We start from the raw sequence: 26,114 nt of genomic DNA on the forward strand, positions 1-26,114 counted from the left end.
TGTCTGTGGCAGTTTGTAGCTCGGTTTATTAAACAGACAAGACGAACACTCGAGCATCAGACACGGATAAGAAGTCACATGAATCCTCATTAGTCACAAATAATCAAGAGAAACCGAAGAGGCTCTGAATCAAAATCTCAGGAACTTCACTTCTCAGGAGACAATATGTGAAAGATTTCTTTCCTTCTTTTTTTCTACGCTCGCATGATGAAACCTCCGAGCTTTTAGTGTAGCCGTTTGTTTACCTGATAAGATCCCTGAGGAAGAAACAGAAGAGTCTGTTGAGCTCTAAACGACGAAGGTCCGCTCCATCCGAGCAATCGCCGTTTTTACTGTTTTAAATGAAAAGTGCTGTGGAAGAATCACTCTGACTAAATCTAGCAGTTCATCGTGGATCCTAGAAAAACACCAACTAGACAAACAACACATCAAAAATCACTACGAGAGGGAAACTTTGAAAAAAAACGAGCGTTGCTGAAGAGATTTTTCACGATCACATCATTTTCTCCAAATTAGACCTAATCTATTCAGTCATGATGAGTTTAACAGCATTTCATGCAGCTCTAATCTGTTGCTTTAGTTGAAATTATGATTCTAATCTCCAGAACAGTGATTCTATGAAGAGCCGCCGTCCGCTTCTAGGTTATAAATAAAAGGCGTTCCTCTGGGTAGTCCATGAGAGCCTGACGCGACCCTGCAGCAGGAAACGCCCTGTTGGTCTGTTGGACGCAGGGGGAGTATTTTCAGAGAACGCCGGGGCGGATCCGTCACACGGCGGCCATCTTGCTGGCCTCTCTGACGCCACTGAGGTAGGCTCCGGTCACAGTCTGAGGGAAGTGTCGGTTTGTGGCCTGGAGAGGCGACAGGCAAAACTTTACGTTAAAAAAAACCGATGAGAGTGAAAATAAATCAGTGGAGACGCAGCGTTACCTCGCCGGCGAAGAAAACCTTTCCCTGCAAGTCTTCCGCCAGGACGTCGTAGGCCTCTCCGCTGCCCCCCGTCTTCACAAAGCTGTAGGACATCTGGGACCACTCGTCTTTGCTCCAACGTGTCACGAAATAACTCAGAGGATCCGGAACATCCTGTTGAAAAACAAACGACAAACTTCAGGAACATCCAGGAGCTCCAAGGCAAAGCAAGTCCATAACTGATCCTCATCAGAGACAACATCTCTGTGAAAGTGTAGAAGCAGTTTTATTGTCTTATATCAGATCAGAATCAGAAATCAGAATCAGAATATATCCTTAAACATGGCCCTATACTTACTTGGCAACAAAACGGTACATGTTGAAGTTCAAGTATGAGTCTTAGCAATAATAAAGTCTCTAATGCTGTAGAATATAAATATCTGGCTGACTTGCCAAATATGGAAGCAGTTGTACTGCGTTATGTAGTCCTGTTTCTGACCTTATGCTCACTTAGCAACACAGAGCAAGCAGGATGTAAGCAGGGAGTCTACATACTGGGAGTCACGTACGAATCTTGGCAAAAACAGGGTTCTTACTGGCTGACTCGCACGCAATCAGGTCATAAGCTAAGAGATTTCCAGGAAGAGTGTCCAGTCGTGCACGTGCATCCACACAGTGCGATGTGGAAACTATAAATGCCGCCCAGAATGGATTGAAGGTGGGGGATAACAGAATTTTTGACGATGCGTTGCTGGATGTATGAAGTGTTTAAGACAGCTGTATGAATTCGGTTTTGTAATTAAATGTGTCCCCCCTCCAGATGATAAAATGGTGTGAATCGTGGCCTTCTTTCTGTCTTAAGGGAATTCTACCAATGAGCTTCCATAAAAGCAGCAGATCTGGAGGAGCTCATGTAGGTAAGGAATCAGCAAAGACTTTATAGAAGTTAATCTGCCTATTAATCTGGTTATCAGAGCTGAAGTCCATTGTCCTACAGAGAGCAGATTCAGCTCAGGGTCAGAGCCTGACATGCAAAGCTTCTTCTCCCTAAGATAAAATACGCAGCAGGACGTTAGTTTGATCCAACTGAACCAAAAGTCTTCTGCAATAACGTCCTGTTGAGCAGATGAGACCAAAATGTAGATTATTTATGCAGAGGTCTGCATTGAAGGTTAAAGTCGTAGGGAAGTTATATTTAAATGTAAATCATTGTGGCTTAAAGATGTATATAAATGTACTCTATCAGTCCGAAAATGTAGAAAATTTCTGTTTAAAAAAAAAAAAATCCTGTCTTGAAATCGTTATCTGCCTGAACACCTAAATTCTACCAATCATATATCAACGATCATCTGTCAATCATATTTTTTCGGTCATAGCATCTTGATTCATATGTCGCAGCTAATATATGCGACAATCGAAATAAGAATCTGCTTTCCCATTGAGTTGCGTCCCAGTGTTCACGGGGATGGACGTCTGTGTCTTCGGCAGGCGTAGAGCTAACAGAACTGGCAGCGTTGCGAGGCAAGGGCTCAAACATGTACGGCTGGAAGCCTTCTACACCAACCAAGCTTCTGCCACCCTGGCGTCCTCTTCCACAACATCTTCGTCCCCGCTTTCCTCCTCTAAATAAAAAATGGATGACGGAGGAGACTCATCTACGACCTCCGACACTAAACTCTCCTCCTCTTGCATGTTTCCTCTGTCCATAGCGTTCCCTGTACAGTGTCGTTTCTAAGTCACCAATTTAGTGCCACTTGGTCCCAATGGAATTTCCCATTGGGAACCTGCTAGCACTAAGTTGCTAACTGGTTAGCAAGATGCTTCCGACGAACCAGCTACAACAAAACTTCAACAATCCCGTCCACTTTATTCACCACTCCGGAGAATTCGGAAATGCAACGGTTGGAACAGCTGCTTTCCTATGACTTTAATCACTTATCCCTCCCTGCATCTTTTTCACACAGCCTCAGTCTTTGGCTTCTGATATAGGTTCAATGAAAATATTAATAAATGCATTGAAAATTCATTTTTCAACATATTTAAACAGCTTTTAATCATGTTCTGTCTTGCTGATGTTGGTATTTCTCCCCAAAGGTTGAATCAAAGCATTGCTGATTAGGAAAATGGGGTGATGTGTGGTTCAGCGACTTCTAGGAAAGCGACTTATCTTGCAGAAGCATTAGAAATAGGGATGCACGATATAATCGGCCCCCTATCGGTATCGGCCTGTATCGGCCTTAAAACTGAGTATCGGACATCGGCCACCCCACCGATATTTAACCCGATATTTGATCAGCTTCAAAAAAAGTCCAAAAAAATAAAAATAACAAAAACTTATTTTTTACAGACTTGAAAACTTCTATCTTCATATGCTGATATATTGCCATTTAAAAACACCATATCAATCTCTTTTACTAATGAAATATTGCTATATGTCATCGTCATGCTACGAAATCCCCCGAAAATTCGCGAAATTTTGCCATATTTTTATATGTCGATATATTGACGTGGTATCGATCTATTTTACTAACAAAATCTCACAAGAATTTGCAAAATATCACGAGAGTTTGTAACAGAACGATGAAATTTCACGAGATTTTGAAAGTAAAATAGATCGATACCGCGTTTTTAAAAATCTATTTGATATCAGCATATGAAAATATATCTGAGTTTATTATTTTTCAAAGTGTCAGAAATGGATAACAAAACTGCTATTTTCAATGACTTCTTATTTTTGTCCAGCTTTAACATCGGTATCGATATCGGTTATCGGCTACACGAGTTTTAAAATATCGGCATATCGGATATCGGCCAAAATCCCAATATCGTGCATCGCTAATTAGAAACAATGCGTCACTCTACCCACAGTTCTTGAAGTTTACTGGATAAACAACGCAAAAAAGCAAAAAAATACGTCTTAAAAATGAATTTCTAGCTAATCCTGAAGCTTATTTTAGATGGTTATACATCCTTCCTGGAAGTGTGGTAATATGGCGTATACCGTCCTTACACAGAGTGGAGCAACGTTCCTCTACAGACAGTAGAAATACCGAAGGTCAGTACCTGCTCTTTGAAAAGTTCCCGCAGGACCTTCACGCACTCATCGACCACATCCTTCTCCTCCATGTCGCCAACAGCAGATACGGCATCGCCGGAAATGATAGACATCAGCACAGCCTGTTTCCCCTGTTTATTAAAACATTAAAAAGTTTTACATCAGAAATCTTTACAGCTTTTAGTCGTTTAATCCTTCAGGAAAGAAAACAAAACAAGAAAACAAATCTTACATCAGATTAATTCTACCCTATATAGAGAATATTAATTATTCCTTTTAGTTTGGTCAGCAGGTGGCGCTGTGATGCAAAAATCAACCTTTAACCTGATAAGTGCATGTTTGTGTAATTTACTAAAGTTTGCAAAGTTTTCCATCCACAGGACCAAGGTGATGATGCAGGTATTTTTGTATGAAATGGGTACAAATTCTGTTATCTGCATTTTACCGCTACTTGGTAAAATATAAGAATGCCAATCGTTTTAGGAAAGATTTTTAGGAAAGATGTGAAAATGGGGGAAGAACAGAAGTGAAGAAGCCGTTTGTTTTACTCGATGCTGCAGAGATTCCCAAACATTTCAGCCTGTGACCCCCCCCCAAAAATGAGTGCTGATCCTTATAATTTCATTATATACCGTAATAAATAATTCTATAAATGGCTTTTAATGATCAATTTAAATGAAACGGTTAATTTTTATAATCAATTGGTATATTTAATGTTTCAGTTAGCCGTTGAATAATTAAATAAATGCACTGGAAAAACAATCTAGAAATAAGTAAAAAATGTCTTAAATTAAGTATGTTTACCTTCATTTGAGCAGGTAAATGAGATAGTTTACCAATGGAATCAGTATTTTTACTCTTAAAATAAGATAATTAGATAAAATGCACTTGAAATAAGACAATGCCATGTTTTTTCGAATTTTAAACGTAAATTGTCTCGTTACATTGGCAAAATGTCTCTTTTAATTTCTCAATCCAAGAATAAATGCACTTATTTTAAGAAAAAAATTGCTTATCTAGATTTTGATTTTTTCCAATGTGTAAAAACTACTCATTTTATGGGATGATAACATTCATTTGTGTTTGGTTGTTTTTTTTATGCTTTCTTTTTTTTTTATCTGGGATCACATCAAAATGATTCTGAAAACCGTCTAACGACTGCCCACTTAGTGTCTCACGGCCAGCTGGGGGTCCTGACCCCCACTTTGAGAACCCCTCCCCTTCAGAAGGTATCGTTTCACTGAGAAACTCTGAGTTTGTTGCAACAACAGGATAAAAACAAGCTCATCCAAGATAGCAATTAAAAATATTACCAGAAAAAGCTTTAAAGGCACACTATGCAACATTTTTCAGTTAATTTATGTGTTCCATAACGTTTTGGATGATTAAATGAGTCATTTCAGGTCGAACAAAGGTATTCTCGGCCGCCCTGGTGGTCTGTGGGGGAAATACCGCACTTGCAATTGCAGGAGCACCGACCCGCACCCACAGGCTCAGAAGTCTCGTGAGAGTCAGTCTTGCTTTACGGCGAGAACTGCTACACGCCCCCAGTTAAAAGCATTCTCGTTGCTAGCACAGTGGCGATCTTTGTGCAGTTATGCTACGTTCACGCAGCAAAAGCAGCAAAATCGCGTCTGCTGCTTCATTTTTGCTGCTTGTAGCAGTTAGTTCTGACGCGCGGCTGAAGCAGCTTTGCTGCTCTGGCTGCGTGGTGCAAAAGTGTGTCTGACGCGCGTTGGGCGGAGCTTCACTATCCTTTCTCTGCCTTGCAGCTATATTTGCTGTGATCAGTGGGAATAAAGTAGTTTTAATATGTGTTTAAGTGAGAAAATACACCTGAAAACGTAATCAGTGCCGTCAGTTCATTCAGATTATTATCCTGCCTTCAATATTTTTTCTGTCGGAGCTGCTCAGACCCCCACATACCAGCGGTGCGCCGACAGTAGGGATCCCTTCATCAGCAGCCTCTGGCCGGGTCGCCTCCTCGCGGTTCACCATGGCAGCTGGTAGGTGTTTTTGATCTAAATAATCCAAACTGCAGGCAGCAGGATAATAAAAGCCAACATATTCTGCCGGCAGATTTCTGTATTTTAAGTTAATTTAGGCGTCAATAAACTGTTTAAGAGGAGTGTTTATCAGCGCTGGGTCTCTCTCCCTGCGTCAGATGCTTAAACGCGCCCGATGCGCTGCTTCAGCTGCTCAGACGTGCTGCGCCTGCTGCTCAAAACGCGCCGCGGGACCTTTTGCTGCACCTTGACGTTACGTTGTATGTAAACTCGCTGCTTCTGTCGCGCCAGCTGCGGTGTGAACGCAGCATTAGTCATTCGTTGCGTTCGCCTGTCTGCTAAGCTCAAAACAACCGCGCCTGGCTTGACGGAGAAACCAGGAGAACAGCTGTGCATATTTACGACAGTGCACTTTTACTTTCGCCCTCTGGGGGGAGCCTCGCTGGAAAATCAACACCGGTTGCATAGTATACCTTTAAAGATTTTATATCTGACTGAAGAAAACAAGTTTTGATGGATAACGAAACATGAGAGAATACTTTACAGACTTTATATTATTTTTATGTGGGTTATTACAGACAAACAGCCATCGGAAATGAAATTATTATTACAGTAGGTGGCATAATTTGACTGTAAGGAAAAAAAAAAAATTATTATGGTAAAAACAAAACGGCCATGCAGGGAGGGCGGTTTGGATCAGGTGGGAAATGGTTAAATAAAACCTGAAGGAAGCAACACTGACAACAAAACAAAGAGCATTGCATTGACTTAGTCTGCCTGTTTTTCCATCAGGAAGCAGAATAATTTGTTCATTCACTGGTTTTCATCAGCTGGTTGGGGTTAACTGTGTAAAGTGCAGAGAGGCGCTGGAGCCAACCTGTGGATCGAGGTCGTAGAAGACGCTGAACATGCCTCTTTTCTCAGAAGACGGTGGAATGTGACCAAAGTAATCGGCACCTTGGATCTTGGAGTCCCAGAATCTGTTTGGAAACTGGAGAGCAATCTGCAGGAGATAAGACTGAATTCAGCATCAAATCTTTGCCATTTTCTTAAAACTAAATCTAAACAGTCAAATAAAACTATTTCAAAATGGAGCTTCCATTTAAGGATTAATGATGTCTTTTTTATTTTTCCCAGTGTGACAAAGATGCAGCAAACCAGTGGAACTAGCAAGTGTTTCCTCCACCACTAGTTCGCTGTTACACCCGCAGACTCGCTATTTCAGGGCTGAGGGGTCAGGTCACCCACCTGAGTGAAGTTGGCCCCCCCACCTTCTTCAAATCAGACAAAACTAGTGTCAAACGTTTGTGCAGCAAAAATTTTCGTTTGTGCCGCTATCGTTTTAAAGATATAAAGAAATATTTCTAGAGGTCATCAAAGGTCAACCAGCCCCCCCACCTTCTTTAAATCAGACTAAATGGGTGTCTATTAACTCAGCTCCTTTTGTGCAGAAAAAAAAAATTGTCGTTTGTGCCGCTTTGGCTTTGAAGATATTAATGAAAATGTAAAGGTCAAAAGGTCAACCAGCCCCCCCTCCTTCTTCAAATTAGACAAAATTAATGTCAAACAGATGTTCACTGACCTTTGATGACCTCTACAAAATATTATTAATATCATTGAAATGATAGCAGTACAAATGAAAATTTTTGCCATACAAAAATATAAAATTTTAGAATTCATTTTAAATATTAAAAATTTAAAAACGCATATTTTAAAATATATACATTTTTTGTACTGCTATCATTTTAATGATATTAATAATTGTTTGTAGAAGCCATCAAAGGTCAGTGAACATTTGTTTATGCTGAACTCTGTATTTCATATAAATTATAAGTTGCTAGCCTATGATTATATCATTTTAAACTGTAAAAAAAATGACAGCGACACAAGCGACAATTTTTGCTGCACAAACAGAGCTGAGTTAATTGACACCCATTTCGTCTGATTTGAAGATGGTGGGGGGGCTGGTTGACCTTTGATGACCTCTAGAAATATTTCTTTATATCTTTAAAACGATAGCGGCACAAATCAAAATTTTTGCTGCACAAACGTTTGACACTAATTTTGTCTGATTTGAAGAAGGTGGGGGGGGGGGCAACTTCACTCAGGTCACTCGCCCTACCCACTACATGGTTTGGGACGGCCCTTAATGTGGCGGACCCAGTGCGAGAACGCGCAAACGGGGGGGTTAAGGCTGATTTATGCTCAGAAATCAGGGCGTCTGCATCTGTGTCGCAGTGAACGCAAATTTGCCCCCACCCCTTCCGCAGACACTCTGCTGCACCTCCCCAAAATTGTAGCTAACCGCAGACATGCGGCCTCTGATTGGTAAGTTCTACATCCGTTCTACACTATGCGTATTTCCTGTTTGGTATCTTACCGGCTTGTTTTGCTTGTGTGACCGCCATTGTGGAAAACAACTCATGAAGATGTACCAGCTAGCAAAGCGAGGTGTGCGAAAACACTGGGACCCTTTTTCCACCTGGATCCCCGCTCTTTTTGGCCCTCATGTCCCTCCGTTGTCGCACAAACTTGCCCCCACTCCCTCACCGCCTCGGCCGTATCTAGACCCACAGCTAGTTCCTGAATGGCCCTCTTCTTTGTGGCGTGGTATAACACAGCACAGACCGCGCTTCAAAATTAGGCATAATACAAAAATATCTGCAACAAGCTCACTGCGACAAACTGCTGCTGGAGGATAACCAGGCCTTTAGTGTCTAGGGACACTCTATGGACCGGGGCCTATATAGTAGCCTGACGTAGTCCTACTCAATTCTAGTCAGAATATGAGTCTGATGCTGCTCCATAGAGCTGTGATTATGGGGCGTGTTTCGAACGAACCAGGAAAAAAAATGCCTCTGCACTCAATTGGATAGACCTACAACCAATAAGAGCAACGGAGTGCGTGACGTATGTTAAGCGACGCATAGTAGTTGTCAACAAAAATCAAAGCGTGCAGTTGCACACCTAGAATAAGAAGATGAGCCTTGATCGCGTTTCTCTGTTCCTCTTTTAAAATTAATTTGCTGTCGATATCTTCTAGAACAGACCTAATAGCAGAATCTACTCACCTAAACTCTCCGGCGGCAGCCATTGTTGTCACCCAAGCGCGCTTTGGTCACGTGGTTGATTACGTTACTGTTGATCATCTGTCCATCATCGTATAAAGCCCGTCCTGACAATTTGATTGGATCGCCAGAGGGTGGGCGATCATACTCGCGCTACTATGGAGCAATGCCAGACCGAACTTCCCGACCTCAAACCTTGTTGACTAAGTTCGGAATGGCACCCAGGCTAACTATATAGTGGACTTTATAGTGAACTCAGTTAACTGACCGTTCGGACAGATGATCACTACTTTTTAGCTCCACATTGGCCGCGGGACTCCGCCTCCCCGGCACGGTGCCTTTACTCTTTCTCGCCGCCACAACAAATCCCATAACAAATCTGCTCGTCAAGTGACCATGGGTTATCAATACTTTTCAAGGTGCATTGTGGGAAATTTTGAATCATCTATTTGTTCATCCACTAGATGTTCGGACACTCATCTACAATGATGTAACCACTGTATAGTGCCCTATATAGTGATCAGGGCAGACACAGTATCACTACCCGATGCGTCCCGGAAGCACGATCCGTCCTGCACATGTGCGAACAGAATTACTTTCTGGTGGGCAATGTTTACTTTTTTATTCTTTTGTCACTTTCCAGCGGGGTTCCTTTTGAATATTTTAGTATTTTCGTAGATATTTCGTAATAAAAAAAAGCAATACACTTAAATAGCCTTTTGAACGTTACCGTGACTGTTCTGAGCATGTCTGATGATGACGTCAGAGAATGTAAAACGCATCCATTTCTTCTGGAAAGTCTTCCATGTTTCTTATATTATGTAGTTTAGCATTCCTTAGTGTTTTTTAGTAAGTATTTTCAGTACCTTTATTACGTCGTTTTTCGGTGATCTGGATCTTACTATTCTGTTCGCGCATGTGCAGGACGGATTGTACTTCCGAAACGGATTGGGTAGTGACACGCATCCATGCCTCCTATCTGCCTTTCTTCTATGGTGAATACCAGTGAGATTCTGCCCTCTAGTGGACGGAATAAGCTTTACAACATTGAGATACATTTCTAAAGCTGGCTTCATAAACCAAGAAGAAGACGGAATAAATTTCAATCTAAAAATCCTTTAATCAATATTGAAGTGAAAGTAATTTATCCTTAACAGGAAATTATTGCTTTTCCCCCAAAGATCCAGAAATGCTTGCATCTTTGTTCCCTGATTGAAGGAAATCCTCATTTAAAGATTTGTAGTTTCATTTAGTTTTTAGTAAGGATATATTATTCATCGAGCTTATTTTTTTTTTTTGATAATCTAAAACAAGAAGAAGAAAAGCAAAAGAAACATTAAAGAGGGGAATTTTTTTCTCTCACAAAACTCAAGAACGACTCCAGAGCCGGGAGGTAAATGCTGGACTTTTCGGCTGTTGTTTTGGTTCTTAGAGTTTCCTCTGAAACTGTTTCAATTTAATCATAAAGCCCCAGACCTGGACCTGGACCTGGACCTGGACCCCCCCCCCCCCCCCCCCCCCCCCCCCCCCGAGCCGGTCCTCTCTAGAATACCTTTTCTATGATTCCTGCTCCCAGACTGTGGATTGCCTTCAGCTTCCTGTCTGGAAGTGGTGGGTTAAAGCGAATCCTGTTCTTCTGAAGCAGAGTCAGCGGCACCGTGACGAGGACCTGGAGGAGGACGGGTGACAATAACCACGTTACCTGATGACTCATCACACCAGAGACGATACCAGGTCACAGCAGGACGTTTACCTTCTGAGCCGTCCACTGGGAACCGTTAGAGGAGGTAACTTTTACAGCTTCACCTGAGTAATCTATGGCATTAACCTGGAATAAAAACAATATTTAAACACCAGAATAACACTTTACTAAAACACAACATGACAGAAGTAAGTTTTATTTATTTTACATGTGGCGACATGCAAATAATTTAACCGTTTAAAATGGAGAACTGCCAATAACCCGCTTGTAGTGCGCGCTTATGTGGCTCTTATGCATCTTGTATTGATAAATTTAAATTAATCGTCAGATTTATCTTCTAGGTTAGTCTGAGATTTTACTCAACAGGAAACTGGCTTCCTTTAAGTGCTTTAACTAAGCAAATGTGAGTCCTTAGGGAAGGCAAAGTGTGGTTAATCAGCCATTAACCAGGTTTCTGTGAACCTCTTATTTTAGTAGGAAACGGAACGACATACTGCCAGGAAACCTTCAGAAGTTAAAGTGACACAAAATCAACTCCTTAAAATTAGAGAACCCTAATCTGACATATATTTTGGATTTAAAACCAATCTACCAATCTGCTTCCTGATTCCTTTAAATAAAATCTTGCCTCTTTAGACTTAACTGAGGAGTTACGTCTAAAAAGCAATTTTTATAATAAAAAAAAAATGGCGGCTAATAGCTTTCAAATGGAAGATCTTGACTCTTTGTGGAAAACCTTCCAGACATCAACGCTTTAGGGAAATAGGATTTGAACTTTGGACACAGAATGCCGTCCCTGAAAGACTTACTGGACAGTTTGTTCGGATGTCGAGCCCTTCAGCCAGTTTGTGGAGTAAAACAGAGTAACCCTTCGTTAGCAGAGTGTGGTCTCCTGAGAACTGGGCAAAAAACTCGTTGTGGTCCCAAAATCGGGCCGAAACCTTCAACACAACAAGAAATACAAGAAGAAGCCTTTTAATACAGATTTTATTTTAGCTATTGTGGAATGGCATTTTTCTTTGACCTATTTGTGAGTGAGGTCAAAGTCTGTTTTTTCTTCGACCACAATCAGATGGTTACTTAGAAGCCTTGTTGAGATAAAAGGAAAGGAAGGAGGTTTGAAAGGAAGTCAGGATTCTTGTGTGAATGGAAAACAATTGTTATCTCTGTCCTTTGAAGAGCTAAATGTGTGTGGGTAGTAGGGGTGTAAATAATAATGGTTTTGTATCGATGCATCGATCCAACAGCCGACGATTCGATGCATCGATACGTCCGCAAGAGAATCGATTCGTGTTTTTTTTTTCATCCAGTCTATTTTTATCCATTTGCTCCTGGGCGTAATTCTCCTCCCGTGCTGCGGTGGCGCTAAACCTATTTTGCCCTCCTACCTCGCTTCCTGGTTATACTCTTACAGCAGTGTGTTGCAGTGAGCTTGAAGCAGACATTTTTGATTTATGCTCAATATTGAAGCGTGGTCTGAGCTACACGCTGTGGGTCTAGATACGGCCAAGGCGGCGAGGAAGTGGGGGCGAGTTTAGTCCGACGACGGAGGGACATGAGGGCCAAAAAGAGCGGAGATCCAGGTGGAAAAAGGGTCCCAGCGTTCTCGCGCACCTCGCTCTTCTAGCGGGTCAAACTTCACGAGTTGTTTTCTGCAATTTCGGTCATAAAAACAAAACAAGCCGGCCTCCTGTCTGCGGTCAGCTACAGTTTGGGAGAGGAGCAGCGGAGCGTCTGTGGAGGGGGCGGGACGTCTGGAGCCGAGGTATTGCATTGCACTCATTGCACTGATTCTCTGCAGTATTTTTTGATGCAACTTTTCTACTTCTGTTATTTGCTGTTGTTTCTAATAAAAAAAATAAATAAAAAAAAGCATAACGATATTACAGCTTTCATTGATTTATTTCAAACTTGAAACTTTGTTTAGCCTGTAAGGTGTATAAAAATAAAATAAAATAAAATAAAAATTAACCAATTAATCGTATCGTATCGTGGTGTATTCTTGAGTATTGAAAATAATCGAATCGTTGGGTCAGGAAATCGATACTGAATCGAATCGCCTTGTGTGATTTACATCCCTAGTGTGTAGTCCCCTTTTAATGTAGGGGTGAGAATGTTGCAGCCTCAGAACATCACTGAACTGCATTTAGGCTGGTCGTGTGTTCTCCTCTGCAGAGAAAAATAAAACCTTTTCTTCCTATAATATCAACTCTCAGCAATTATATTTTTTTAACTCGACACTATATAGCAGAACTGACTTGATATTTTGGCCTCTCGCTCTCATTGTGCGGTGCAAACAGAACAGGAACGCGGTTCAGCTTTCCTCACCTGGTCTAACGTGCTTCCACAGGCAAACTCCAAGTTGCTGAGATGAAACTGAAGCACTTTCTCCTCCAACTCGCTGAAATGCATCCCAGACTCCTGAAGGAAGTCCTTCTTTATTTCCTGGACCTTTTCTGTGGAGATAAAGAGCATTGATCAGACATAAGATCAACGTCTTCAGCTCCGAAAACATTTACACAACAACCTAACCCCGGAATCCATGCAGGCCAGGGAGAAAGATCCGGAAAAAAAACAAAAATAAAAACAAATATCCATCCAATAATAACTTTAATAAACACACAGAACAAAACTATTGTGTAGAAAACATTTAGGAACCATTGCTTTTACAGTTTGAGTAAGATAATTCAAACATTTATTTAGCGCTGCTAAGCTGGATTTCCTGTTCTGCTCTTTTGCTGAAAACTATTTGGAAAACTAATTGTTTGAAGTTTAGAAAAAAAAAATATATAAAGGAAGAAAAATCTGGAAAATATCAAATAAATTTCTTATTTTTGTTGCCTAACAGTTTAGAATAGATGGCTTGGATTAAAGCTACAGTGTGTAATTTTCAGCGACATCTAGCGGTCAGACGGCAGACCGCAGCAACATGAACATCTCCCCCCCACCGCTTCTCCCCCCCAACAGTACGGCGAGCGTTAGGGGACAAAATGTCTTCCACGACGTCCACATCACCTACCTTCTCAAGTGATGAGGTTTGTTTACATAGATAATTTTACAGATAGTATTTCATTAGTCTGTGTAGGGTATAGATTTCATGTAGACTTTAGATAATAAATATACCCGTTATTTTTTCTACATCGTTGTGACGTTTTGGTGATCTGCTTTGCATGGTGATATAAACAGACGAAGTAATTGTAGTCATTAGTTTAACAGCGAGATTGTGTTCGCTGGAAGAATATATATTCCCCGTTTACAGAGTCCAAGTCTTGTTTGTGGCACGGGGGTTACAAGGCGAGGAAGAGGGAGAGGAAGAGGGCGAGGGCAGAGAGGCCGGGGTGGGCGTGCAGCTGGGGCCAGGCGAGGGAGGGGTGCCAGCGGGGTGAGAGCAGAGGAGGAAAGGCTTGAAGATCTCCAAAGGAGCCGGAGAGAAGTAACCGAGGTATATATCCAGAAAATTATTTTACAGAAAATTACTGAATCACTACCTGTGAAACGTCAGGGACGTTGCTGAATAAGTATACTGGAGAGTAACAGCATCATCACGCAGCGTGTTATTGTAATGGGCGATCTCGCAATCGCTAGTTTGTTGGCTCTGCGCTGCCGTAGCGCAAAGATGTCAGCCTCCATGGCTGCGAGACCCGCTCCTATGTAATTATAAATAACGAATTCTAAGGCAACGCAAATATTATGGTTAAAAGGCTGAGCTCATAGGTGATGATAAATAACATAGTTATGTATAATATATTACATTTCTGACTGTAATTATTACACACTGTAGCTTTAAGAAAACTTTTTTTTTTTAAATGAACCCCCAAGTCATTCGATAAATTCATTTTTAGGCTCTAGTAACCTTTATTATTTTTTCAAAGTAGGAAAACAGGAAATAGGAATAGAGAGAGGTGTCAGACGTGAAGCAGAGGTCAACAGGCCGGGACTCGAACCTGCAACCGCCACGTCGAGTATTAAAGCCTCCAAAGATTTCCAGTTTCTATTATTAGGGCTGAGCTAACGATTATGTTGCAAATCGATTAATCACTCGATTATTTTTTCGATTAATTATCTGAGAGCCAAAGGTTCCTCAAAAAAGATTTTTCACAAAATTAAACCAGGTGAAACTAAAACTTTTCTACTTGAGGAGTTCTGGATAGTCGACGGAGTATTAGGGTCAGGCTAGAGATTTTTTTATTTCTTTTTATTTTGAGAATAAAGTTGCATTATTACGAGAACGATTTCATCAAACAACAACCCGTTTTAGCAAGAAAGCTTTGACCACTTTGACATTCTGCCCAATTTGATGCTGGTGCTAAAAGATTTTCTTATTTGTCAATGTTGCCATCATTTTGCTTCATTCTCTCTCTGTTCTCCTATTCTGCAGAATCTGTTAGTTCAATCTCTAACCTTCTGCTCTCTCTGCTTTTCCTCAGAGTAGCTTTGCCTCGTCTGTTCCTGTTTGGCTGTGACGTCATCCTGGAGAGAAATATCAGCTGTGCTGGTTCCATCAACACCCTTGTTTATAGATGTTGGAGATCGGCCTGTTTTCCAGTGTGGTCCTGTTTCTCTGACCGTGACTGAGTGGATGTGCTCTCTTCGTCCTCTGGCATGGGAGCTGCCTTGGAGCTCGTCTGCCTGGCTGTGTGTTTCCTGGACGGGGCCGCCTTTTACAGCTGCTTTTTGTATCTATGCTTCTTTTTCTATGTCTGCTTCTGTCTCCTTGAACCCCAGTCGGCCTCAGCAGATGGCCGCTCACACTGAGCCTGGTTCTGCTGGAGGTTTCTTCCTGTTAAAAGGGAGTTTTTCCTCTCCACTGTCGTTACAAGCATGCTTAGTGTGAGGGATTGCTGAAGAGTCAATGAGTCGATGCAATCAACTGGTTTTCCTTAGATAGAAAACTTTGTATCAATTTGACTGGATGATCTGGTTGAACTGTAAAGTGCCTTGAGATGACGTGTGTTGTGAATTTGGTGCTATATAAATAAACTGAATTGAATTGAATTGAATGTCGCTCCACATTCCTCATTTCAGGGAAGAAAGTTCTTGTACGAGTTGTCATAAAATAAAACGTTATTCCCCTAATATTACGACTTTATTCTTGTAATTTTACGACTTTATTCTAATGTTACAACTTTATTGTCGTAATTTTATGACCATTTCGTCATGTTATGACTATTCTTGTTGCAAATTTATTCTTGTTCGTTATTTTAGCACTTTATTGACGTAATTTTTTAAACTTTATTCTCGTAATAGTACTACTTTGTTCTTGTAATTTTATGACTTTATTCTCATAATGTTATGACTTTATTCTCGTAATTTTACGACTTTATTCTCGTTACTTTACGACTTTATCATCATAATGTTATTACTTTATTCTCGTAATTTTACGACTTTTTATTCTCGTAATTTTACGACTTTATTCTCGTAATTTTATGACTTTATTCTCGTAATTTTATGACTTTATCGTCAATATGTTATGACTATTTTTGTTGCGACTTTATTCTTGTTCGTTATTTAATCACTTTATTGTTGTCATTTTTTTACTTTATTCTAATAATGACTATTCTTGTTGCGACTTTATTCTCTTGTAATTTTACGACTTTATTCTAATGTTACAACTTTATTCTCGTAATGTTATGACTGTTCTCATTTTGACTTTATTCTCTGAATTTTGCGACGTTATTCTTGTAATGCTACAACTTTATTCTCAAAATAGAAAAAAAAAATCTCTAACCAGGCCCTTATACTAGTCATAGGATAGAGCATATTGACAGACAAAAAAATTTTTTCATCTTAAATGCAAAATGTTTATATATTTTTAAAATTTTGATCTAATTACTGCTCTAAGTGGGTTTCTCTGTCAGCTAAAAGCATGTTTTACAGTCTATACTCCAGTTAACAACTAATCTATTACCAAGTTTGTTGACGATTATTTCAATAATTGATTAATTGTTTCAGCTCTAATTATTATAAATTGATTATTTCATTAATTAATAATTTTCATTTCTAGTTCAGAGGAACAGCTGAACATAACTCTAAATGAATGAAAGCTAAAAAGCTAAATCTCAGTGAACCTCACACACAGATGGCGTTAATGAAAAGTGCGCAGTACCTCCTAGTGGTGCATCCTGGTTCTGCGACTTGTCGTTCCTCCAGTCGGACACCACATCCAGGATGGCATTGAAGTGGAAGTCCATGCGCTTGTCGATGGCTGGGTCGGTGACCCGCCCGCCCTCCTGGAAGAGGTCACAGCGTTCGCCCAGTTTGTGCATCTTGATGCCCATCTGCAGCAGAGAGTCATCATCAGGCCCCGCAGCGGCGTGAGCAGCAATACGAACCAAACCAGACTTCATGTGTTCCTGTCTGATGAACCTGTTCACACATCAGAGCGACCGGGTTGTTCACGCAGCCGTTTACGATCTGAGCGCCTCGGCCGACGGTGACGCCTAGAGAGGTTTCATCCCACACCCGGCCGCCGATTCTGTCGCGCGCCTCCAGCACCACCACCTGGATAGCCGAGCACACAGAGGCACAGTGAACAGAGCGCAGGGCGGGTCAGGACGGATCGGGCGACCGTCCGGGGCTTCTACCTGAGTGCCGAAGTTCTGCAGCTGCCGAGCAGCAGCCAGTCCTGAGGCACCGGCGCCGATGACGATCACCTTCTTCTGCAAGGACGAAACAGAGAAGATGGCATGAGCCTGGATCAGAGGGCAGATTTAAACCAAACATACATACAACATTTTTTTGTTATCCCCAAACCCCCCTTTTTTTCTTTAGGGTTCAACTGCATTAACCAACTCATTGGGTACTATGGTTTGGTCTCACAATACTGACGGATCCTACATTTGTACACAAGGCCGGCCCTCAGGTAAAGAAGTCACACAACCTCCAGGTTTTTGCTTGAGCATCATCCCCCTCGATTTACTGGACTGGATTTATCTGATCGAAGTAAGCAAAAGGCTTTACATATAATTTATGCTTTAATTACAGCAGGGTTTATACAGGAATTAATAACTCTAACTTAATGCTTTTTAATGCTCTTTTAATGCTCTTAGAAATAATTTTAAAGTACCCGTCTACAGGCTGCAGCCATGTCCCGAATTCCTCGTTTTCCAGCAACTTTTGTTGAAATTTGCCTCGTTCCCCCCCACACTCTAGCTTTTCTCCAACTCAGGCTTCTTTTCTAAACATACAGCTTTGCGATCAAAGCAGTTCCACGTCAATATATATCATGATATGTCTGACAAAATTGTTTTAATAAACATTTTTTTTAATAAAGCATTTTAAATGCCACAATAAACACATTTAATGAATTTTAATGCCAATTAATGCCTTAATTTAAAAAATAATAATTTAATGACTTTTAATGATCTGCAGAAACCCTGTACAGTATCTACAACATGTAAATATATTAGCCTGGTGAGACCATCCTGATCTCGCGAGCTTTCAAGATTTAACTCACTAATCAGTCTGGAGACTCTCCGTTGAAGGAAATTTGGAGCCGTTCACCAAACGAACGTCCAATCAGCGTTGGCTTTGAGGCGGGTTGAGGTGTGACGCAACGAGAAGCGCGACAGTTCAGTCTAAAGAACATGGCGGCTTCAGCAGATAAAACTAGCGTTAGCGTGGCTATCGAGCAAGTTTTATCGGAAATACAGAGTATTTCTTCACTGAAAGAAGAGCAAAACACTGCTCTGGAGGCTTTTCTCAGAGGAAAAGATGTTTTTGCTCTTCTCCCGACTGGTTTCACCAAGAGTTTGATCTATCAATTGGCTCCTCTTCGTCGTCGCTCTGTTAGTACGTCATATGCTTCGTTGATCTGATTGGTTTATTTGGCCCGTCTATCACCAACATAGGCCAATCAGCTAACCAGTATTTTCACCCCTTCCCAAAATTACTTCAACGGAAGGTTTCCAGATGGATATGCGGAGCAAATCCAGCAAATCCATCTGGCGGAGTCAGGTTAGAAAATGTGCCCTACATTTTATCTAGAGCTTGTTTTTTTTTGTTGCAATGTTACACTGTTGGGTGAATGTGGTCATCAAAACAATGATATTTTTGAGAGGAATGTCTTGAGAGGAACTTTTCCCAATATAACTTTAAACTACACATGATTTACACATTCTAGCCCTCAGCCTTATATTGGATTATATATATTATTCGCTGGTGAAGATTCTCAGTCATCCAGTTCATAGTCATTCAAATAAAAAGAAAATTAAAAACAATCCAATGGACTTTCTTTCCAAGTTTGAAGATGTTTCGCTTCCCATCCAAGAAGCTTTTTCATTTAAAAACTCTCTTTGAATTGAAAAAGCTTCACAAACTCCAGTGGATTGTTTTTTATTTTCCTTTTTTTGGAATGTATATATTATTGTGTTAACCTAATATGCAAAGATATATTGCCATATCTAATTGTTTTAATTTACTCAGTGGCGGCTGGCCCATAGGGGGCGCTCGGGCGCTGCCTTCCATAGATGTGGAGGGGAAAAGTCATAAATAATATACATAGATTTTAAAGGTATACTATGCAACCGGTGTTGATTTTCCAGCGAGGCTCCCCCCAGAGGGCGAAAATAAAAGTGCACTGTCGTAAATATGCTCAGCTGTTCTCCTGGTTTTTCCGTCAAGCCAGGCGCGGTTGTTTTGAGCTTAGCAGACAGGCGAACGCAACGAATCACCATGTCTACTGCGGTAGAGAGCCCTTTTCCTCTTTCTTGCCTGCTCCGACATGGGCTTTCGCTGTTATCGCCACTGCGCTAGCAACGAGCATGCCTTTCATTGGGGGCGTGTAGCCATAAAGCAAGACCGACTCTCGCGGTGCACGAGACTTCTGAGCCTGTGGGTGCGGGCCGAGGGCTCCTGCAATTGCAAGTACGGTATTTCCCCTATAGACCACCAGGGCGGCCGAGAAAACCTTTGTTCAACCTGAAATGACTCATTTAATCATCCAAAACGTTATGGAACACATTAATTAACTGAAAAATGTTGCATAGTATGCCTTTAAAAGTATTATCAATGTTAGTTCTACTTAATAGTATGTAGCTACATGTAATATATGTCTTTTCCTGCAGGTTATCTAGAATCTAAAAGAGTTTGTGTACTTTTTATATATCCATTTGTTTCAATTTTATTTTTTTTATTTCAGAATGCCAGCAGCAAGGAGAGATCCTGGGTACAGTGTGCAGGATGTCACTGCAATGGAGGAAGACGCAGAGATGCTCACAGGGCGGTGCTTTTCAGGCAGCAGAGGCTGCTTCACTGCCAGCACGCCAGTGTTGATCAGGCCCTTCCTGGTCATGAAGTGGAGAACCCGGTCCAGCTCCTGCACGCAGCAAACACGCACCAACCCGCGGACAATGATGTTCTGAGCACATTTCTCAGCAGTCAGCACTTCCTTTAGGAAAAAAAAACAAAGAAGGGTTATACTTTTCATTGTTTGCTGCTTCTGATGTTTTTGTTTTGTATTTGCTTGGAAAGATACTCTACTCTACTAATCAGGATCTCTGTGAAAGACCACAGGAAGCACAACACTCTGCCGTCTGATGCTCACCTTGCAGTTCTTGTGCCAGGATGCCAGGATGAGGTTCCTCAGAGCCAGATACATGGTGGGATCCCGGGAAAACTCTGGGAACTCGTAAAGCTCATCCAGCTCCATCATGTCCGGCCGCACGCACAGAGCTTTGCCGCATTCGTTGGGCTGGTAGAACGGCTGGAAGTACGGACACAGGCCTGGAACTGATAGGGGGGAGCAGCGGTAAGGCGTTGCTTTGATCCCAAAACCAAACCCCGGATTTCCGCTCAGCCCTGAGCTCACAGACTTACTCTGAGGCTGCGCGGCTCTGGAGGGATCCGACACGTTGCAGGGAGAGCCTGACGGACTCATCCCCACGCAGTCGGGGTAATACGCCGAGAGAAACGCTCCGGCTGGGCTCTCCTTTAACAGCGGCGGTAAAATCAGCATGGAGTGCCACCAGCTTTCCTTCACCTCAGCGACCCTCTGTGCAAAGCAGAACAAACAAACGCATCAGGAGTCAAACACTCAGAGCTTTCTGGTCCAGATGAGCACAAGGCCATGAATCAAACCTGTCCTCCGCTGCAGCAGAAACACAAGAACAACACAAAACCTTCATTTTATTAATATTTTCATCTGAGCGAAAAAAAGTCATCTTCAGTAAAAATGTTTCAATCAAAAGGAAAAGTGCCTCAGTTATTTTCGTCAAGAGAAAGAAACTTAAGATACTTCGAGATTCTTTAAAAAAAGTCCCTGTGCGCCCGTTAGCCGTTAGCTCCATTGTCTAAATCAGGGCTCAAGACTTTTTAAGACTTTTTAATGCCACTTGAAATAAAAATTTAAGACCAAATTCACAAGAAACACAAAAAAAAACCTGCTTGCGACAACTTAACCCAAAGGTTTATTTTAACATAAACCACTGCACTAATGTTTCAAATTTTGATTTGTTGCGGCCGCAACAACGCCTTTATTGGTTCCGCTATCGGGACGGAACCAATAATGGTGAGCCATTTTTTTTTTTTATAAAAAAAAAAAATTGTCAATTTTAACATATTATTTAGATTACAAAAATAAATTGTAATAAAAATAATCCTATTTATGATGTTTTAAAAATTAAGACCTACGAAAGACTGATTTAAGACATTTTAATACCAATTAAGGCCTTTGTTTTATTTTGAAGTATTCAATGCCTTTTAAGACTTTTTAAGGACCAGCAGGAACCCTGTAAATAAACTAAACCTCAAACCTGATTAACGCAAACAATTTAATATTATTGCACCAAATAAGGTTTTTTTACCTCTTAGATTCTAATTAGTCTAAATTTGATGAAGCTCATTGGGCCTCATTCCAGACTTTGGTTTTTAAAATCCATAATAAACTGAGATAATTTTCTTTTTCTTGATTATGATTTTCAACCAGTCTCATCTATTTTAATTATTAGTTTAGTTTCACTAGTTTGGCCAAGTTTTAACTTAACAATTTTTGACCTCTAGTTAAATGATTTTTGTTAACAAATTCTTAAACTTTTGGATGGAAGTTGTGAATTTATTCTATTTGGTTGCAGATGTAACAGTTTGACCAGGATTTGAGCTTGAATCAAACTTTCATCTGCTGTCCGATCACAGCCATTAGGGCCCGTGTTCACAGAGCAACACAGTCTGAACGTTAGTTGATTTAATTTTAAACAACATGAAGTCACAACAGTAAACACAAACACCGATCCATTCCTCTTAAACATCCTCTTAAGAGAAGAGCCCACGGTAAGGAGATTATAAACAGTTTACTGGATAATAAAAGCAGGTGGATGGGGCCATTTTTTAAATAAATTTATTATCATTTCAAGGCTTTTACACACCTAGACTAACTGAAACCTTTTGTAGTTTGATTTGAATTCAGATCTTACCAGGTCCTCTGGTTGGGAGCAGTGGTCGGGTCCTTCACTCTGTGAGCAGAAGCATAACGTCGTTAAAACAATGAAAACTGGGGATGGACGGGGTAGGTACCAGATCTGCTCGGAGCCCTGCACCTTCTTATGACGTCATCATAAGACTCGGACAAACTGTATTTCACCCGTTTCTTAAGAATCAGATCTCGTTTGGAGTCTAAATATATGATATTATATTTAGTATTATCTATATTTGCTATTGCTGGTGAAGGTTCTCAGTCATCCAGGTCATAGTCAGTCCAAAAAAGTTCAAAAACAATCCACTGGACTTTGTTTCCAAGTTTGAAGATGTTTTGCTTCTGTAAGGTCTAAGCACCTAAAACATCATGCATACAGGAAGAAGGCACAGAGAGAGAATTAATTTAGTTTTACTCGTGAGGAGAGTAGGAAGAGACTGTGGAGTTTTCAAATCACCACCCCACTCTGTCGGTCTTCAGCTTTCTCCTCACTATTTATTAAAGTTAGAGGGGGGGTCCCTAGTTACACAAGCTGAGGTTGCGCTAAAGGCATAGGAAACAAGGAATACAATTCAATTTGCAGCCTCAGTGAACAGGTCAATTTGCATTTAAATATCTTGTGGTCAAATGATCCGAGGACCTCCTGGTTTCGTTAAGCTTGAGCAATACTTCCTGAGAGTTGACCTATACTGCTTGTGCAAAACCTCTCTGGAACAGTAATATGTCACACATTATACATCATAAGAACAAACTTTTAGTATACATAATTATTCCAACAGCTTCCCATCCAGGAAGCTTTTGAAAGAAGTTTTGAATTAAAAAGCGTCTTTAAACTTGTAAACAAAGTCTAGTGAATTTTTTTTGGGAATATATTTGCTATTATTGTTCATTTAATTGGCGATCTAAAGAAGCCAAAAATAGAAAATATTAATTGTCAATCTTGAAGGGAAAGTACTGCTTTCTAAGCCTGAGCTTTGCCATTTACCAAGGTGACAAAAATGCTTATTGGGAACATATGGGACATCTAAGAAATGACTTTCATAGAGAATTTAGACAAATAAAACCCTTATTCTACTTAGACTTAGATTTATTTTGTCATGTTGTACAAGCTGCCGCGATAAAAACACTGTGATATTAAGTCACTATATGTAGTATTTCTACTTGTAGAAAATGAACGGTTTTTGTTGAGATGAATTTAAAAGTAGTGTAGCTTAATAGGGCTAAGTGATCGAGCTAAAGGAGGCTAACCCTTTAGCTACTGAGGACAGCTAGCTACAGCGCTACCTAGCTCTACCCCTTTATATCTCGGTCTAACAGTTACTTTGTTCACAATAAAAAGTTTTTTTTTTTAGTTTTGTTATCAAAATGTAAAACTTCATCGACCATTAGAAACGCTAACGCTACGCCGCGTGATGTTATTATCGTTGTCTGGGCAACCACAATGTTTTACATCATGCGCGACGTTCAGCCAATCATGTAGCGTGACGTCACTGGCAGGAAGCAGATCTGGTACTTACTGTCACTACCCGATCCGCCCCGGAACCACAATCCGTATCATCAGCTCATGTGCGCTCCATAATACATCCGGGTCGCCCTCGATTTTTCCGTCTCTAAAAATAGTAAGTTTGCTAAAATATAACGTGTTAAAGGTTAATAATGTATTGCCTGAGAAATACTCATAGTAGCTTCATCTGGTCTGTTCCTGTTTGGCTGTGACTCCATCCTGGAGAGAAATATCAGCTGTGCTGCTGCCATCAACACCTTTGTTTCTAGATGTTGGAGCTTGGCCTGTTTTCCAGTGTAGTCCTGTTTCTCTGACTAACTGGATGTGCTCTCTTCATCCTCTGACATGGGAGCTGGCTCGGAGCTCGTCTGCCTGGCTGTGTGTTTCCTGGACGGGGCCGCCTGTGGAGCTGGTTGACAGTTGCCTTTTGTATCTATGCTTCTTTTTCTATGTCTGCTTCTGTCTCCTTGAACCCCAGTGGGCCTCAGCAGATGGCCGCTCACACTGAGCCTGGTTCTGCTGGAGGTTTCTTCCTGTTCAAAGGGAGTTTTTCCTCTCCACTGTCGCTACAAGCATGCTTAGTGTGAGGGATTGCTGAAGAGTCAATGAGTCGATGCAATCAGCTGGTTTTTCTTAGATAGAAAACTTTGAATCAATCTGACTGGATGATCTGGTGAACTGGAAAGTGCCTTCAGATGACATGATGTGAATTTGCGTTATAGAAATGAACTGTTCCCGATCTGCACCGGAAATGGGATCCTACGCTACTTCTGGGAGCTAACTTTTTCGGCTTTGTATTCAAACATAAAACTAGTTTTAGTTTTAATGTTTTCCTTTCGTGTTCACCTTATGGTATAATCTAAAGAAACAACTAAAATGCAAATAAACATGGTTTAATCATATTTTGCACGACTGCTCTGATCATATCCGATGATGACATCAGAGAAGCAGTTTTACGAAGAAAATGTAAAAAGCATCAAAATTGTCTCAAAAAAGTCATAAAACGTATTTTAAAGATGTGTATTAGCATTCTTTAGTGAGTTTTGGATAGAAATAAGTGATTTTAGGATCATAAATACATTATTTACGGACAACTGGATGTATATCTGTGCATGGGCAGGACGGATCGCGCTTCTGGGACGGATCGGGCAGTGATACTACAATGGCAGATCTTCCAGGATTCTTTTTTACCTTGATGTTGTTGACCTTCATGCCACAGCGGTATGTTGCTGCCAGAGAGGCGGTGAGCTGGATCTCTTTGGTCAGCTGGCGCCACTTGCCGCAGTCTGGCTTGGTGCACTGAACCTGAAGCGAACACATCAACGTTACCGACGGAAAGGGAAACTCATCTTAGAAGGGTTTGGATGAGAAAACCTTCTCTCACCCAAAATGGAAGCTGCTGGTCGGCCATGAACGCTTTAAGACTGGGCTCGCTTTTCCCGTTACTGGTCCACACCTTCTTCCAGGAGGCGAAGGTCTCATAACCGTCCTTGTGACTGCACAGAAAGACGCAAACCGTTTTCGCATCCTTCAGACGAGCCTCTCACTGAAAGTCATCTGGCTTTACCTTCTATAGTAGTGATCAAAGCACTCGTTGCAAAAATGTTCACCACACGACAGGTGATACCAGCGAGACGTGTAGCCGTTTTTTGCACACCTAAGAGGGAAGATGAGCTGCTGTTATCGACGGTTAATGTGATTAAAACCTGCTTTTACTTTGGCGCTTCTACCTGTCTGACGCACTCGCAAAACACACAGGGTACATGGCCGAGCATCCGGCCTTCTCACACTTCCTGTACTTCTTCTCAGCCTGCTCGTCTTCCTCCTCGGCTTCTGTCGCTTTCCTTTTGCTCTGGGATGAAGGGCAGAGATTCAAAGACAACAAAGATTTATGATGATGATGGTTAAAGCAGGAGTTTACCTTTCTGACAAGAATCAGTAGCAATGAGTCTTATTAGCTGTTTTAAAAATACGACGGAGTATCAGGGGTAGGCGAGTGATTTGTTTGGATTATTATAATTTATTTTGAGAATAAAGTCCTAACATTACGAGAATAAAGTTTTTATATTATGAGAACAAATTCTTCATAGAACAACCGGTTTCAGAAAGAAAGCTTCTACCTCCGCCCAGCATATGACGGCCGACCAGCTCCACCAATCAGTACCCAGAGTCCACTTTGACATCCTGCCCAGTTTGATGCTGCTGCTAAAAGATTTCCTGATTTGTCAAACCGACGCTAATGTAGAACTTCACATGATGCTCCACATTCCTCATTTTAGGGAAGAACGGGCTTCTTGGAAGAGTTGTCATAAAATACATCTTTATTCTCATAATGTTATGACTTTACTCTTGTAATTTGATTACTTTTCTTGTTGCGACTTTATTCTCGCAACTCACAAAACACAATTTGTGTACTTATACTTAAGAATTTGAAGAAGTGTAACTTTTTTTTTTTCTGGATAA

General features: G+C 41.0%; 1 protein-coding gene across 2 annotated transcripts in view; it reads right to left on the bottom strand.

Moving 5' to 3' along the window:
* Window positions 1-26,114, bottom strand: part of LOC119790499 (lysine-specific histone demethylase 1B) — a 27,580-nt gene continuing 1,466 nt past the window's right edge. Inside the window, exons 3-21 of one of the 2 annotated variants that reach the window (XM_038296045.1) lie at window positions 25,382-25,503; window positions 25,219-25,308; window positions 25,036-25,147; window positions 24,843-24,956; window positions 22,149-22,187; window positions 20,557-20,731; window positions 20,285-20,469; window positions 19,958-20,128; window positions 17,325-17,399; window positions 17,107-17,241; window positions 16,847-17,018; window positions 13,069-13,196; window positions 11,550-11,681; window positions 10,792-10,866; window positions 10,591-10,707; window positions 6,848-6,973; window positions 3,973-4,095; window positions 931-1,083; window positions 1-851 (exon numbers count right to left, since the gene is read on the bottom strand). In XM_038296045.1, the coding sequence (XP_038151973.1) occupies window positions 768-851; window positions 931-1,083; window positions 3,973-4,095; window positions 6,848-6,973; window positions 10,591-10,707; window positions 10,792-10,866; window positions 11,550-11,681; window positions 13,069-13,196; window positions 16,847-17,018; window positions 17,107-17,241; window positions 17,325-17,399; window positions 19,958-20,128; window positions 20,285-20,469; window positions 20,557-20,731; window positions 22,149-22,187; window positions 24,843-24,956; window positions 25,036-25,147; window positions 25,219-25,308; window positions 25,382-25,503 (2,328 nt within the window). In that variant the 3' untranslated portion in view covers window positions 1-767. Of the gene's footprint in view, window positions 852-930; window positions 1,084-3,972; window positions 4,096-6,847; window positions 6,974-10,590; window positions 10,708-10,791; window positions 10,867-11,549; window positions 11,682-13,068; window positions 13,197-16,846; window positions 17,019-17,106; window positions 17,242-17,324; window positions 17,400-19,957; window positions 20,129-20,284; window positions 20,732-22,148; window positions 22,188-24,842; window positions 24,957-25,035; window positions 25,148-25,218; window positions 25,309-25,381; window positions 25,504-26,114 lie in introns of both variants that reach the window. The other variant, XM_038296044.1, reaches the window with a different exon arrangement.

The sequence above is a fragment of the Cyprinodon tularosa genome, unplaced genomic scaffold (assembly GCF_016077235.1).
Source record: "Cyprinodon tularosa strain WSP-4 unplaced genomic scaffold, ASM1607723v1 ctg366, whole genome shotgun sequence".
In the NCBI taxonomy this organism is placed as follows: domain Eukaryota; kingdom Metazoa; phylum Chordata; class Actinopteri; order Cyprinodontiformes; family Cyprinodontidae; genus Cyprinodon; species Cyprinodon tularosa.